Source organism: Colius striatus, chromosome 15, assembly GCF_028858725.1.
Source record: "Colius striatus isolate bColStr4 chromosome 15, bColStr4.1.hap1, whole genome shotgun sequence".
Classification (NCBI taxonomy): Eukaryota; Metazoa; Chordata; class Aves; order Coliiformes; family Coliidae; genus Colius; species Colius striatus.
Genome location: NC_084773.1, coordinates 2,020,601 through 2,036,825, shown reverse-complemented (window position 1 = coordinate 2,036,825; position 16,225 = coordinate 2,020,601). Strand labels below are relative to the sequence as shown.

At 40.5% G+C, this 16,225-nt stretch overlaps 1 protein-coding gene across 2 annotated transcripts in view; it reads right to left on the bottom strand.

Annotated features, from left to right (window-relative positions):
* Nucleotides 1-14,814: 14,814 nt before the first annotated feature.
* Nucleotides 14,815-16,225, bottom strand: part of PPARG (peroxisome proliferator activated receptor gamma) — a 56,709-nt gene continuing 55,298 nt past the window's right edge. For both annotated transcript variants that reach the window (XM_062008179.1, XM_062008180.1), the window contains exon 7: nucleotides 14,815-15,219. In XM_062008179.1, the coding sequence (XP_061864163.1) occupies nucleotides 14,972-15,219 (248 nt within the window). In that variant the 3' untranslated portion in view covers nucleotides 14,815-14,971. The remainder of the gene's footprint in view (nucleotides 15,220-16,225) is intronic.

The following is a 16,225-nucleotide window of genomic DNA, read 5'->3' as shown; positions in this document are numbered from 1 at the left end:
GAGCTCTAAAGTCAGGTTTAAGGTGGTCTTTGAGAACTTGATACTGCATCTGCTTTTTTGTTGTTGTTGTTGTTTTCTGAAAATACTGAATGCCCTTTAACATCTTCTTGTCCATATAGTGCAGGTGAATGACAGATCCTCTCAAAGAAGCTCAGCACTGTGCAGGAGTGAGGGGATACGTAGTAAAGCAAATCTCTCAAGTGAAACAAAATCACTGCAGCACTTGGGCACCCTGAAGACTTGGAAACAATCTTGGCAACCACCTCCCAGTATGGGAAAAAGTATACACAATCACATCAAGTAGAGGAGATATAGCATAGAGGAAAGTTCTGGATGTTTTTCAGCCCAAATTTCTTGTGCCTCAGGTTTGCTTTGCCTGACACAAAACAATTGTGTCCTGCTTGTTTTACAAGTCTCAGGAATGTGAAGGTGAAAAGACAAAGAGACCAGAGGAAGTAGAGGAAAAGAGAAGAGTGAACTGCTGGCACCTTTGCTGGGCTTTATGGTTATATGATATTATTTAGTTACAGTAGCAGACTCCTTTTGATATGTGAGAGAAAAAAAGCCCTTTGTATGTGGCTGGGAAGAAGATACAGGGTGTCACATTATTATGGAGAGCATTATGGGCTATGATTTGTATCATTTTCATCCATCATCATTTAGTCATCTAAAATTCACATCTGTAGCCTGTAGAAGGAGCAACATCCCCAGAGTGCAAGCCATTTCACAGCCAGAAACGTTGATCACTGCAGGAGATTAATGCCGTGCATCATTTCCCCCACTTTGTAGAATGAGACTACTCAGTTGCTTGGCTTTTAGATAGCCTTAAGTAATATGAAATCAAGCCATAGTATACATGCACGTTTTTGCCTTCTGAATAGTAAAATAGAGGAGAGGATCTAGTGGAACACTACAAATGCATTCAGAAGCAGATACTGACCATAAAAAATACCCAAACTGAGAATACTTGGTGTAACTTACAGATCCTTTTTCTCCTACATAAATGAAACCCTGACAACCAGCCAAGCTATCTTTCCTGTGTCTTGTGCCATAGTTTCTTTTTTCTGAAGATGATGACTGTCCATTAACTCCTGAAATATCAGAGAGAATGTTAAAAAAAATAATATCTATAACTTCTCTAAAAGGAAAAGAATGTTATGAAAACAAACTGTGGCTCTTTAGGACTTTTTGCAATTTCCTGAGGCTTTTTCTTGAGCTGGGGAACATCAAGTCCTCACTGTCCAGCAATTCGTGGGAACAGTAGGCTATGCACGAGAGACTGGTTAGTGGAAGTGTAGTGGAGAAGGAGAGACAGATTAATACAGTGGTCTGGTTTCAAAACATCTTTCGAAAGAGTCCTGCTGTCTCTAAAGTACACCCTGGATTTGAAGCATGCATTGTCAGCCAGCGGTGACATGGATGTGTTTGAAATGCCATCAAGAGAAGACTATAGTGCATGTGTTGAGGGCTGGTTTACTACAGACTTGGGAGGATGGCTTCCCTCACCAAGACACAGGGTCTCCTTATGGAAAGAAATTCCCAACCTACATGAGAAATGAAATAAGGTGCTTTCCTAGTGTTGTATTTCCCCATTCTCTTCCCTTGTCTCCTTTTCAAGCATCTTAGGACTGTGCTATCAAACTCAAGGCAAGGATGTAGCAGATGGTGGTGGGAAGAGTCAATTGTCAGCCAAACAAATGTTTTGGCTACCAAGTAGCACCTGCCTTTTTTAGCAACAGCAACATAATCCTGTTGTGTATTGGGATGATGGTTTGCTTTATCTGCATACTCGTGGCATGCAACACCGTTACACTGCCAATTCTTCCAGTTTGTGATGGCACCTTACAGCTACTTCTCATACATCTTCACATCTCTGTATTGATTCCAGACATTTATTCCAATATCTTAAGACCAGGTTGAATGACAGTATTTTGCTCCAGAATGTTTAAGCCTCTGTGATGTGATTTAGAAGTGTTCTAAGTGCACTGGATGTTTTGTTATCATAGTCATTAAGCAAAACCTCAAAGCAGACAGCACCCAGAAAATCCATGTGCATCCCAGCTGGTCTGGTCTCTCAGTCTGACTGCAGACTACTGAGAAATACTTGTTCTATCCAATCCTTGCACCTGCAATAACTTCACTTTTCAATGCTTTGCTAACTTGTTTGTATGAACGTTACACTCAGTTGTGCAAAGACCCCGTAGCACATCTACTGCTTTCCCCTCATTCACAAGATCAATTCCTCTGTCAAGAAAAGGAAATTAAGTTACCTTGGTGTGATTTTACTCTTGACAAAAAGATGTGGACTGCTTATTATCTTGCTATTGGCTGATATTCTAAGATGGATGGTTGAATAAATCAGTAACCCATTGGGTATTTGAAGCTAGACTAACCTGCACTTCTGCTGCCTCTTTCTTTCTCCTTTAAGAAGGAAAAATATCATAGTCTTTCTTAAGTCCTTAGAGACCTCACTTCTCCATGATCCATGAGTTCTTAAAGATAATCATGTAATGGCTGAACTCATTTCAGCTATTTCTTTAAATACTCTAGGGTGAATATCCTTACAGCTTGCTAATTTGAATATATCCAACCCAGCTGAAGGGATTTAACCTATTCTGTTCCTACTCTCTGTAGCCCAGTTTGTTGGTAATTTGAATTATTCTAAGCATCTGGTAGGAATTAACCTTTTATTGTGATGACTTAAGCAAAGTAGACACTGAACAATTAGTCTTTACTTTGTCTTCTGTTATTTCCTAATCTTCCCTTGGTATTCAAGGATTCTTGCCATTTCTATCCTTCTGTTATTTTTATTTCAATGTACTGGATCTTTTCTCATCTCCTTTAATGCCTCTTGCAAGCTGTAGTTTCCTACTTTAATATTATAACACAGAAGGGTATTTCCTGTCATGGGTGGCTTTAGTCTGAACCAACAGAAAGAATCACTTGAATGTAGAGCCAGAGAACAGCAGGGAAAAAGCTGTCCTATCAAAATCAGCTGGGGTGGTATGCTCTATCCCAGCAACTGGGTGAATTACACTGCTTAGAGAACACATAGTAGATAGTTTCATTTTGGTTTCCTGTTTGTTAAATGGCTACACTGACCTGAGGTGATCTAGAGTAGTGCTTCACATGTTATCCAGGCACTCCTGCTCTTCTATGAGACATGAGAAAGCAGCACACAGACACAAAAAGGAAAGAAAAAAACTGTTACTCACTCACAAGCAAACAAACAATTGGGGAGGGACATTTTAAAGGAACTGTCGTAGTTGAGCTTGCTGCTTTGTAAATTAAAAGCTTTCTGGTGGTGTTTTACAAGACAGCCAGTGGAAGAAACGTTTTTAGGAATATTGCAGAAGATTCTCTAACAGGGGGGATAAGAATGAGGCTTAGTATGCAGCTGGCCTTCTGGATGATCTCAGGCTAGTCACTTACCTGCAGCCTCAGTCCTCCAGCTTCCCCCATCAGTAAAATGAATCTAGCTGATACAGCCTGTTACAAAGCCTTTTGAGCTATTTGCTGAAAGACCACTCCTGACCTAACCTTCTCCATCGGATTGGTCACGCACAGTGTTGTAAAACCAGAGAGCTGAGAATGGTCTGAGCAGAGCAACCTGTTTTGTTCCATAAAGGTGCAATTTGGAGGCAGAGATCTTATCTTTGAAACCACATTTGAAAGGCATATTAAAATGCCCAATAAAAACATGTTGGATTCTTAATCCATTGAGCAATTACTCATTTCAAATTATAGCAGCAGCATTAAAACTCAGCTGGGGTAATTTCTAAGGAAACCAGAAGATATAATCATATGACAACATTCCTGTGCCCTGCAGTCCTAACATATGCAAAATGCCTACTGAACTAGAGGAAGGCTTGTGTGTCTAAGCAGAGAGGTGTAAGCTTGATTTTGAATAAGAAGTTCTTTACCATGCAGCTAACCAGATGAAATTCTGTTCCCCTGGATGTCAAGCAGAATGTACCCACTGTCTCTGATTTAAAGGCTTACTGGGCATGCCAAGAACATATTAGCTTATACTCTTGGCAGTGGGAATTGCATTTGTGTAACAAAGAGCTTTTAAAACCCTGTTAAGAAACGTTGTCTGATCTGTAACATGGGACTCATTCATTTTGTTGTTGCCATTTTACTGAAAATAAAAATAAAAGGAAATGTGCACAAGACATTTTCCCCCCAAATCTGTAGGGTGCTTTGGAATGTGCTTTAAAAACCCAACCAAACAAACACCACAACAGATTGGGTAACAGCTCCATCTACTACTTGTTGAAGGCTTGTTTAGAATGTACAGGAGAATGTTTATTGTGTCTCCTAGACACACTAGATACTGTCCCTCCACTATCTCACAATGTGAATTGCACAAGAATTTCAAAACCCATGCCTAAAGTTAGGCTCTGAAATCTGTATCTGAGTGTTAAGTCCAGTTGCTTGTTTCTCATCCCTTCTGAATACTGAACCTTGTATTCCTGATGAAATGAAGACAGGAGACAGATCAAACAAAGGACAAGGAAAGGCTGGTGAGTTAAAGCACTCACCTGTAATGTGAGGAACAAAGCTTTCATACGCCTGCACTGCCCTCCAGATGAGTAATGTAACTTTCCATGCCTATTTTTTAATGAGATGTCAAAGAGACTGGAAGAGAAACTGACTGCAATGGCTAAGGTACCTGCTGGAGATGAGGAACACTGGATACCAGTACTGTGGCTCAAGTCTGAGCCTGTGTTTTCACAAGAGCTTTTCACGTCATGGAAATTTTAAACTGTCTCATTGTTGTCCCAGTGGAGACTAGAAACTAATGTTGTGGATTACATTCCTTGCTTTTGCAGAGGTGCACTGCTGTTTTCAGCCCCACTGCAATCATCTGAGAAGACCTTGATCATACACCCACATCCAGCAGGAAAACTGCTTGGAAGTTCTCACCTACACTCGGAGCTGGTGGGGAGAAGGTCTGCTGCCTTATGCAGTTGGCAAGATCCTGAGATGCCTTAGGGTTGCCATTGACCTCAGGATAGCTGCAGAAGGCAGGAACAGCTGGGTCTGCACAGCTCCCTTCCCCTGGCACAATGGTTTCTGGGGAAGGAAATGCTATTATAATTTGTATCCTCAGCCCCTTGGCTGCTAACCAAACCATCATAACTCTGAGCAGGACAGACACTCACACCCATCGAGGGCACAGGCCGGATGCAGGGAACAGGAACTGGGGACAATGGGAAGAATCTGGGGTGCAGCAGCAGCAGCCACAAGCTGTCCTCTAGTTTGCATTGAGTCAGCTCCTTGCACGGCTGCTGCTTTATGGAAAGACATGAACTGGGAACACCAGTCAGACACACTTCTCTGTACAACAAAACCTCCTCTCTCCCTCTTCTTGAATGCCCACAATTGAGTATTAGTGTTGCTTCATGTGGAAGTCAGAGGATTCTAGAAGGAAAGAAGCTGGTGCAGAAGGAAATTCTCAGCCCCTGAGAATCAGTCAGGATTCAGATGGCAGGGTGCTGTCAAGAGATTCCCATTGTGCTTAATATCAAGCACGGGTGTATTGCTTCTAAGCAGGTGGCAGTGGCACTGACAATCCTTTTGCACTATTTCTAATGTCTCCTTTCTTCTAAAAATCCTTTGCATCTACTCTTCTCTGTAAACATCTTTTCTGCATACTTGGGGCAGGTATCCCCAGTCTTCCAGGTAGGATCAACTCCTGCTCACTTTGGGTACTAACAGTACCCAGGCAGTACCCAGACTCCTCACTCTATCAGGATAGCGTGGAGCATCATTTGTGAGCAAGCTGATTGTCTGCAATGGCCCGTGGTGCAGTTTGGGAGGCATTACAAACAATACCAAAAAGCAACACATATAAAAGAATGCTTCTGGTAGAACTTGAGTTGAGATTTGCTCTCCAACTCTACTCTGTCCTGTCTGCACAGTAAGTGTGTCTTTATACAAAGTGAGTGGTTATGGTCAAAGGCCTGAAACTCATACTAACATTTCATTCTCTGGAGGTCAATTCTACAAGTAGTCGTGGTTCAAAGGTGATTTTGTTAGGACTGTGCACTGGCAGAAGCACTTTTGTAAATGGAAACTTAGTAGAGCCAAGCAGAGACAAGAATATTTTCAGCAGTGTTGTACCTGGAGCTGTTTGGTATCGTGTCTTCTCCTTTGCTCGCAGACCCTTTCCAATACTCAGAAGAGCTGATCTGGATGGAAATGCAAAATGGGATGTGAGATAAGGGGACACATGCAAATGCAATGAAAGATGTGATTGTGAATGTGCCCAACTCTTCAGCACTGAAGCCAACTGGCATAGAACAGCCCATGTCCATTCCACTAAACTCAAAACCTCGTCTGGCTGAGAGCTGCCAGAATCTAAGCCATGAGCACGTAGGTCACGTCATAGACCATACAACTCTGATTTTTCTCTAAACATGAACAGCTCCTACATTCTAGGCTTGATCCTGGATTTGGAGATAGTTCCTTGGCTTCAGAAGGTTGTCAAGCTCTCTACAACCTGATTACAATCCAGGCTTGGTATTAGTTAATGTAGACACTTTTACTATGTACAGACAGAAGTGCAGCGGAGAGTGAACATTGCTGAAAGATTACCCATAAACTTCACAAGTGGATGCTTCTGAGCCCATTGTTTCCTCCCTCATAATGTATGTATGAAGTTTTATAATCCCCAGTAATGACAATTTATTATGGTAGTATGAGGTAGAAATGCTCTACACTTATGTTATGCCTTGCAGGTAAGTACTTCACAGTCTTCCACAATGAGCAAATGAAAGGTTATGCTTATGGGGAACCAAAAATAGCTTACATGAGAAAATACCCACTTTATAAGTACAGGATTTTTATTGCTGGGTGCCAAAGTACCCTCTTCAGAGCTCAGACTATGCAAACAACTCCTACCCACCACTTTTGCAACTTAGTTGTTTTTTTTCCAGATCAATTTTTTAGAGTGTAAGTTGCTCCACTATGATTTCCTTCTGGTTCAGTGACATTGCCTTTAAGCACATTGTACCAGGTTTGAATTGTACTTGCAAGCAGACTCTGGACTTTTGCATGACAATGGCAAAGGCAACCATCACTTCTTGCAGAGTTCATGCAGAAATGAAAGAACTCCCAGTGACTTAATTTTCCATTATCGTTGTGCATTTGAGGTTTTTTCAATACCAGCTGGGAAATGCAAAATATATGAACTTACTGAGTATCTAGTATCTTTTATTTTTCATGATTTAAAAAAACCCCTGTTTCTGACAGTCATTTGCAGTATCTTTTGCCACTGGAGTGCAAGTACAAGCTTAATAGTAAGACTTGGACAATTTTAGTCTATAAATTGATCTGGAAAAGCACCTTGAAAGTCCCATTTTCCTTGAAGATGGCTTTCTTACATTTTAGGTTAAAAATACCTAGGCTACAAATGCCTAATGTCTCTATCTCCACAATATATGCAGAGTCTGGATGCAGAAGAGCCTGTTGAACCTTGCCTGTAAGAGCACAAGCTCTTATCTGTTGGATTGCCTTGCAGTCTAGAATCAACCCACTCTTGTAAAATGCAGGAAAAATGTGAAAATTAAAGAAAAAAGAAGTATGAAAGCTGTGTGGAAATGTCCAGCTAAATGGCTACTAGATCTTTTGATCAAAGTTCAGCTAAGAAGACATGCTCAACAAAACTAGTCTTTGCATGTTACGGTGGGCTATTGCACTGGGCCCAGCAGAATCCACCTCTGATGACATGACTCTAGTCATTCCTTTATTTTCCATTTCTTCTGTTCTGAACCTGAACTGTGAAGGAACTTTGTGAGACCATGTTCTTTCTAAAAGGACCTCCCCATCCAAATGGGCCACAATTGGAATTCCAAATCGGAACAGCTTTGGGTTCCTGGGTTCTTCTGCACAAAAGTTTGGAACATTATGTGTAGGTTGGATGGTTTGAGTTCTTGGTCATATGCATGAAATCTCTCCAAATCAGCTGGTCTTGTGAGACTTTCGTTGCTAGATGTCCTTCTTATGCAGAGAGATTTCGTTGAACAACTCATGATACCATCCTGGTAGTGAGTAGAGACTCAGATCCTTATTTTTTGGGCTAGAACCCAAACCTCCTGCTTGCTATGAAACCACCTCCTTTGCTCTGCTGTGATTTTTGTTTAGTGTAACAGGAAGAAGAGAGATCTCATCTGCCAGCAAACAGATGTCCACCAAAAAGGTTTTACTAACTGATCAATTGCAAAATCCCCCACTGCAATCTTTTATAAAATAAGATGCCCTCTGTCCTTCCTCCCACCCCAAGCCTAGTTGCCAAAACTTACACACAAAATTATTACTGTAATGTTTTACAGTCACTGGGAAAAAAAAAAGAGATCCAGTGGGTCTTACAGAATGATGTGAAATGAATCTCTGGCCTCAAAAGAGAAAAAAATCTATTAAAAGTAGCTCTTTTTCCTCCCTCCTCCCTCTCCCAGGCCCCTTTTGCTCCCCTCCCCCAACAATAAAGGATGTTTTGGAACAGCCTTTTCAGGAAACATTTCCCCAGCAAAATGCAGCATCATTTATAATATTTAAGGCTACATTTTTGTTGAGATGGCTTGGCAGGCTTTGCTTGCAAATCTGGCAGGATATGGCCAGCTGAGAGTTAGCACTAACAAACTGAGGATATGCTGACACAACAGAATGCTTTAATCATCATTGCAGCAAGCAGGACAAGATCTTCTCCTGCACTGCCAGCTCTTCCCAGTGTGAGAACCAATGGTGCTGCGTATTCCTGCTTCCCTCCCCTGCCTCTGGAGAGTACAGTTTTCCCTTGTTGTTTTCACTGAACTAAAAAAACCTTGTTGGGTAATGGCATCTAATATAATGAGCAATGGATATTCCTCTTGGCCAATGTTGTTGTGAAAATGCTGCCCATTTCCAGCACAATGAGGAAGCTTAATAATTAAAAAGAAAGTCCTTAAACAATGTGTCTCAATAGAAGGGCCATTTTCAGTTGCAGCTAAAGCTCTTCTGCTATACCGTGCATGCCCTTTTCTAAAGGACAGCTGAAAGCTATATTCAGTTAGCAAGATCATCATCAGAAACCTGTCCTACTTGAGAGCTGAGAACTGTTTTGAGCCATTTGCAAAAATCTATTGAAGTAAATCAATTTCACATTTAAAAGAGGCCCTGAAGAATTTAACACTGATGATCTAGGAGTTACTGCCTTGAGTAAGGCTTGCCCAGAGGATTCCTGCTGTAGGATCTAGATAAGCTACATCATAGAGACTATGTTCTTGCAATAAAAGGATTTAATACATCAAACAAAGATGACCTGTGTCATGAAAAAGACTTTGAATTGAACTGTTCATATTTTGGGAGCCCAAGGATGTATAGATGCTGTTTACTGCCTTTGTTGCCCTAAAACTGCTTGCAAGCACAAAGTCTCATAAGGCATCTGGCTGTTGCAAAGTATCAACAGAAAACCCTGTAAGAGGCAGCCCAAGCAATCAAGCTGGGTACTAAGCTGAGTGTGTTTTCTTGGGTATGGATCCTGAATAGGACAGCAAAAAACCCCTCACTTACTGCTCCCTCCATTTGCCTTGTCTCAGTGTGTGAGTGACTTGGAAACGTGGTGGTGTCTATAAAGGCAAGCAGAGCAGGACTTCCTAATCTCATTTAGGAACTTTAGGTGCCTTGCAGATAAATAAGTATGACTAGGATTGATTTCCAAGGTTACATACTGTGTATCTTGGGGAGAAGAGTTGATACCTGTGCAAGTGTGCAGCTTTTATGCAGAACATGAAGGACCAGAGAGCAGGATATCAGAAACAGGGGTATTCTTTACAGTCCTTGAAACAGAGAGTGTATTTGCTGGGTCTGAAGAACAAGCAGGCATAGTGAAACTACACTGGCCTCATATCCTGACTTGCAGTTGCTCATGTCTGTCCTCCATCTCAACACTGAACCTCAAGGAAATGTATATCATACAACAGCTCACATGTTGGGGAGAAATCCAGCTGACCTCATAGGGCTTGAAAACAGGGCAGTGGCAAAAGAGGAATGATGAGATGGAAGGCCAGGTGGCAAAAATACCTGTTGATCACAAGCAAAAGCACCTGTATCTAATTATTCTTCTTATACTGGGAAGTGAGTGGTTGAGGCAACTCCTAGAATGGGTGCATGAGCAGAAAGGTAACAAATAGCAGTTACTTGTTACTCCCACCTGCAGGTTAGTAGCAATGGTTTCTGGTTCAGAGCTATACTATGAATGAATATTAAGTATACCTTTGCTTAGGTGCACACACATATAAGAACATTATATTGCATCTGAGATTTTGGAATCTTTCCCTTTCTTTTGTTGTTGGGTCAGTCATTGGCTACTGATGGTGTTCTTGAAGCCAGTGTGCAATACTTAAGATGTTCTGCTTCACCACTCTAGGTTCATATCTAGGTGCATATTTTTTTCTACAGTTACCAAGGTTTCCAGGGCTAGTTAGCACTAACAAGTGTGAAAGCATATTGCTGTGTTCACTGTTAAAACCCAGTTTTTAACCACCTTAGGCAAGGAGGTTGCAATGGGATTTTAGAGGAGACACATCACTTTTTTTCAACACTTGAATGAAAACCTGAAGCATTTGACAGGTGCATGATTAAGCTGCTGATCCAGGAGGCTGGTTTGGTGGGGTATTTTTTTCCCCTCATTTTTATTTTCCTCCCTCTATATATCTCCAGCTGCAGTTTTGTGTTGCTAATGTTTACAAAGTTGATGTTAAGTCCATTTACAGGAGAGATATTACCTCTCATTTAAAAGGAAAAAATCCCATTAAAATGCACTCAAGTTCAAGATAGAGTTTACAATTGCAAATCAAATATTAAATCCTGATCCCTCAGGGCTTAACCGTACCAGTGATGAACTGAAAGCCAGAGTGTGCATGCTAAAGTAGAAGGGCAGGGCAGGCTTGTGGCACTTTCAAAGCTTTGCAACACAAGTCATGACAACAATTAGAAGGAAGTCCTTTTTCTAAGCTTCATGATTTCAGACTACTGAAGGGCTGTCTATGTTAGGAAAAGATGATTAGGGACACACAACTCCTCTGCTTCCTTTCACACCAGGCTGAAAGGCAGTCATCTGCATTAGCAGGATCAACAGTTGTTCACTGCTGTTATGGAAACAGTGATTAAAATAACTTTGGCTTTAATGATGGTGATGCTGGAAATGTTTTTCTTTCATCTGAATTTTCATTTTAGGCAGCCCACAGCAATGTTTACTATAGAAATGGTCAGCAATGGATTTTGTGGGAAGAAGGTAAATTTTACTGTTCCACAGAGACCTTTGAGCTTCTACAAGGGATGTTTGGATGACATGGTGAAAGGAATAGGCAGATAGTGGCTGGATATGCACAGGTGTACCAAATGACTTTCTCTGGACTGGATTTGCCTTCAGTATTTTGTGTACTGAAACAGCAGATCAGTGTAAAATACAAGACAGAATGAAGAGCTCAGAAGCTTTAAAAGCTGGGGGTATGTACCAGTATCCCACTCACCACATCACCTCTGAAGACGTTACAATGTAGTGAACAGATGACTAAGGAACAACAGTAAAGCACAAGCAAAATGCAGCTCTTCAAAGGAAGGCATATAGCAGGTGACTGTTTGCATTTTTGAGTTGTTAAAATATTTTCAGTAGCACTGAAGATCAAAAGCCAAATTGCTCATTTATGCCACAGCCCATTCTAACCAAAACTCAAGAGAGATATTACAACTTACACACTCTCATTAGCAACTGGGGTTTTTTTTTTGTTGTTTTTAATAAATAAGGTCCCATAGAAACAGAAAGTATTTACAATTAGATCAAAATTCTGAATATAATTCACAAGAGAAAATGCTATTTTTTGAGATAATGTTTTCATATCCTCAAAACAGTCATTTGTTCTAAATTAGTCCATACCAATTGTCCATTAAATGAACATTTTTCCCTTAAGACCTATTCTTGTAGAAAAGTATTTTAGGCAAAACTTCCTAACCATGATGTAACTGTTTAGAATCAGAACATTTCTGTGATTAGTAATTCACATAAAAATGAATATTTTCCATGGCTTGAGGAAAATATAATGAATAACTGTCAAAATGTAAGAGAAGACAGGATGTAGGGAGAACAATATATTTTATTAGAGCAGCTTATACAGTGGAAAGAAAAGTATAGGCTTTGGGACATTCAGCCCCTTCATCCTAATGAAGGATAAGGAGCAGTGGCACAGGCTGCCCAGGGAGGGTGTGGAGGCTCCTTCCTTGGAGGTCTTCAAGACCCACCTGGGCATGTTCATATGTGGCGTGATCTAGGTGACCCTGCTTCTGCAGGGGGGTTGGACTGGATGATCTCTAAAGGTCCCTTCCAACCCCACCATTCTATGATTCTATGATAACAATTGCTCCTGCAAAACTGTCTTCTCTTTTACCCTTAGATCATTATGACTACCATTCCTCTACCACTCTCAAAATACATGGCTTGTATATGTCCATATCGGACTGAATGGCTTAGACACTGTCACTGCTAAACTGACACTCAAAAATACTACCACCTGCAATAAAGTATAATTAAGCTCTTTGAGTTAACGTGCTTCCTGGTTACACAGAATTTTTCCCTGTAACAAAGTAATGAGCTCAATGTCCTCATCAGTGCAGCTCTTCCACCGTCCTTTCAAATAACTTATTGCTTACATAAGAATGTGCACTAAAATAATTATGTATTTCAAACTAACTCTGAACTCTCTAGTGGAGCCAATGTGGAATTGGATTGTATAAGAAATGCAGGCTCAGACTAATAGTTTTTGCTGCATGTTACTATTACAGGAATTCAGAATTGGAGCTGTGGTCCATCTCAGTGCCAGTTAATCTTTGCTATGTCTTCCTACAGTAGGGGATGGACTCGGCAATTAGAGGTTCTCCCACTAAGTGGTAGATGGCAAAATTTCAAATGGCCAATGTCCAGTGGAAAACAACTTAAAACAAGAGGAGAGAAAATGCTTTTCTTTTGAATTGTAACAACCACAGATTAGTGTGTGCATGTCATGCCTGACAGAATGCGATGCTTAGCTTACACAGGGTATCTGTCTTGAAATGTGCAGGAAACACGCAACCTTGGGCATCAACATGCAATACTCCATTTGCTGGAGGGCAATCACTTCTAAGTTACCTGAAAGGGTCTCATTGCAAACTTTGTGAAGACCAAAGCTGTTCTCTTTAGACTCACACTGACTTGCTTTCAGTGCATTGTGGGTTTAAAACCTTGAGGCTGAATGATCCGATTCAAACTTGCTGGTGAGGATAATGCTTACTACCGACCCAGAGGTTTTCTGAAATAAGCAGTAGGAAACATTTTCAGGTGCAGAAGGCATGGGCTTAAGGATTTATTTTAATAGTTGCCTTTGTCAGCCTCTTTATTGCATAATTTACACCAATCTAGATTTTGAAAGTCTACACTAGAAGTAAGGCCAATTTATACTCCCTGAAAATCCAGTCTACTCACATAGACACTTATGTTTCCACTTAGTCCACTTCTATATCACCACTGGACTAGTCTCACCAAGTTTAAGGCACATTTTTTGCTACATAAATACAAAGTGGACATGGTGAGGAAACTAAGGATATCCAGTTGAGAACTGCTCCTTTATTCAAGATATATGTTACAATCAATGGCTTTTTTTTCCCAACAGTCTCTCTTTTGGCCCACCAGTGTGGATCCCACCTGCTTGACTTTGTCAGGGGTCACATTCACAAACAGTATGTGTGGACAGACTGAATGTGAATCTAAGGGAATCTCACATTAGTTCTGAGGATACCAGAGGAAGACAGTGTAAGCAGATTTATCTTCTGTTAAAGCTAATCACTCTCTGGTGCTTTACTCCAACTGGAAATCACAAGTAACATTATAGGGCAATATATATAAGAAAATTAACGATCTTAACAGCAGTGAACATCTCAAAGCACTCTTTTTCCCAGTAACAAAGAAAGACAACTCAAGCCAAACTAACACAGCAGGGTCTCCATTGCAGGTTTATGTTTTAAAGAATGGAGTCAAACCGTGCTTTTGTTCGAGAGGAGCCGTGCTCTCCCAGTTTTCCATCATTTTTGGCTGGATTGGTTATCCAACGACAGTTCATCAAATAATTTGGTAAAGTCTCAGGCAAAGTGGTTTGTACAAACTTATTCCAGCTACAGACTCAATGGAGTGACTGAAAGCTGCATTAGCACCAGCTGCTGGGGCACGTGCCTCGGAGGCTGCGGCAGGGAAGTGCATGGGCGGCTGCTCCTCTAGCCTCCGACTTACAGCAGCAGAGTAATTGAAAAGACTCTGCAACCCAAGAGTGATGAGCACTCTGTTCCTTAATTCTTGAAATGACATCTAGCTTTGGGATTTGCCCAAACTAACTCTTGCTTACACCGAGACCTCTTTACAGAGCTCTCTCAGTGTAAAATTACACTATGGTAGGCACATATATTGTCAAACCTGACATCTCTAACTTTTGCCCTTTAAGTTCTCCCAGGAAGATACACTAATCTGTGATTCAAACTTACTGTTATTTTGCTGCTGCCTTGGGAGCACAAAATCAAACATAATACTTCAAACATTTCCCTGGAAATGTGTAAGGAGAAAGACTTTTATTTGGAAGTTGAGAAGGTGACTGCATGCTTTCCCAGCTTCAGTGGAGCATCAATCATCCTGGACAAGCAATTTTAAGAAATAAGATAGTTTAAAAAAATTCATTCTGAAAATACTGCCAACAATTTCATGATATAGATATTTTTTTTTTTAATATTAAAAGTAAATTGTAAATGTGTCTTTATAAACAATATGCATAAAATAGATCTGCTATACTAAGCTCTCTCTTTTTAAATGCTGTTTCACAGTAATTTCTTAGGTATGCAAAGTTTTCCCTCAAAGAAATAGTGCAATCTGAAGAACATACATTATGTCAGCGAATTAGAACTACTGTGGTCATTAATATAAGTCTTTATAGATTTCTTGTAGGAGTGGATGAAGACTCATATCTGTCTCCGTTTTCTTTATGATTTGCAACAGCTGCACGTGTTCCGTTACAATCTGTCTGAGGTCCGTCATTTTCTGAAGCAACTTTGCAAACAGCTGTGATGATTCTGGGTGATTCAGCTTTAGCTGGAGCTCCAAAGCTTGCAATAGATTGTCTTGTATATCTTCAATGGGCTTCACATTTAACAAACCTGGGCGGTCTAGGAAAAAGAAAAATGAAAAGAGGACTTGAAGTCGATGAGGGATTTGGAAACGTTGATCTCCTGTATCAGTTTCTTGATGATTTCTTAGTGTATTAACCATTTACATGTGCATTTACTTCCAGAGAACTGACTGACAATTTCTTAGTGTATGCATTTGTAATATTTTACTAGAATTTGCTCAAACATCTTTTAGAACCAGCCCTAGAAACAGTTCAGGCATTGGTGTGGTGCAGATACAGACAGGTTTATACAATACTACAAAGCATTTTCCACAGTAAACCAGGAGTGTTTATGGAGGAGTGAGATAAAGCTGGAGGATAAACAGTCTGTATCAGGTAATTAATTTTTGGAAAATCAACAGATAGATGGATTTGCATGGAGTTGTTTCTATTAAAAATGTTTCCTGCTAAGGTGGATTCTAATCTACATACACACCCCCACCCCAGGCATAAATTCAACTCCTGCAGTCGTAGTTACCTGTGAGATTTACAGGTTCACTTCTTCTCTACACCCAAGTTCCAGCTGCTACTAAGAAGTCTCATGGTAGCTTTTAGCATCAGCTCTCTGGCTTAGCCACATATGCTTATGACAGTGAAGGTCTGATAGATGTGGCTTGTAGAGAAAATGCCTTTTCTGGGCTCATGCCAACAGAGAATTCTCCTCCATATGGAGGAATCTGGGATGAGTGTTTACAACCAAAATCGGCTACTTGCACTGCCACAGCTGTCAGAGTTCAGGATTATCTTTGGTGTTTCATATTCTGCAGCAACAAGCAAAATCTTTCCTTTTTAACCACTATTATCTTTCATAATAATAGCTGTTCTTTCTGTCCATACCTAAATACCTTCCTAAGTGGCTGCAATTATTATTCAGTGTATTTTTTAACATTTGCTTTCTGACTTGGGGTAATAAATTATTTGATTCTTCAGTCATAAAAGTTAATAAAATTGCCTAACATGATTGAATCCCCACATAGACAATAACCACCAGTAACTTGTTACTG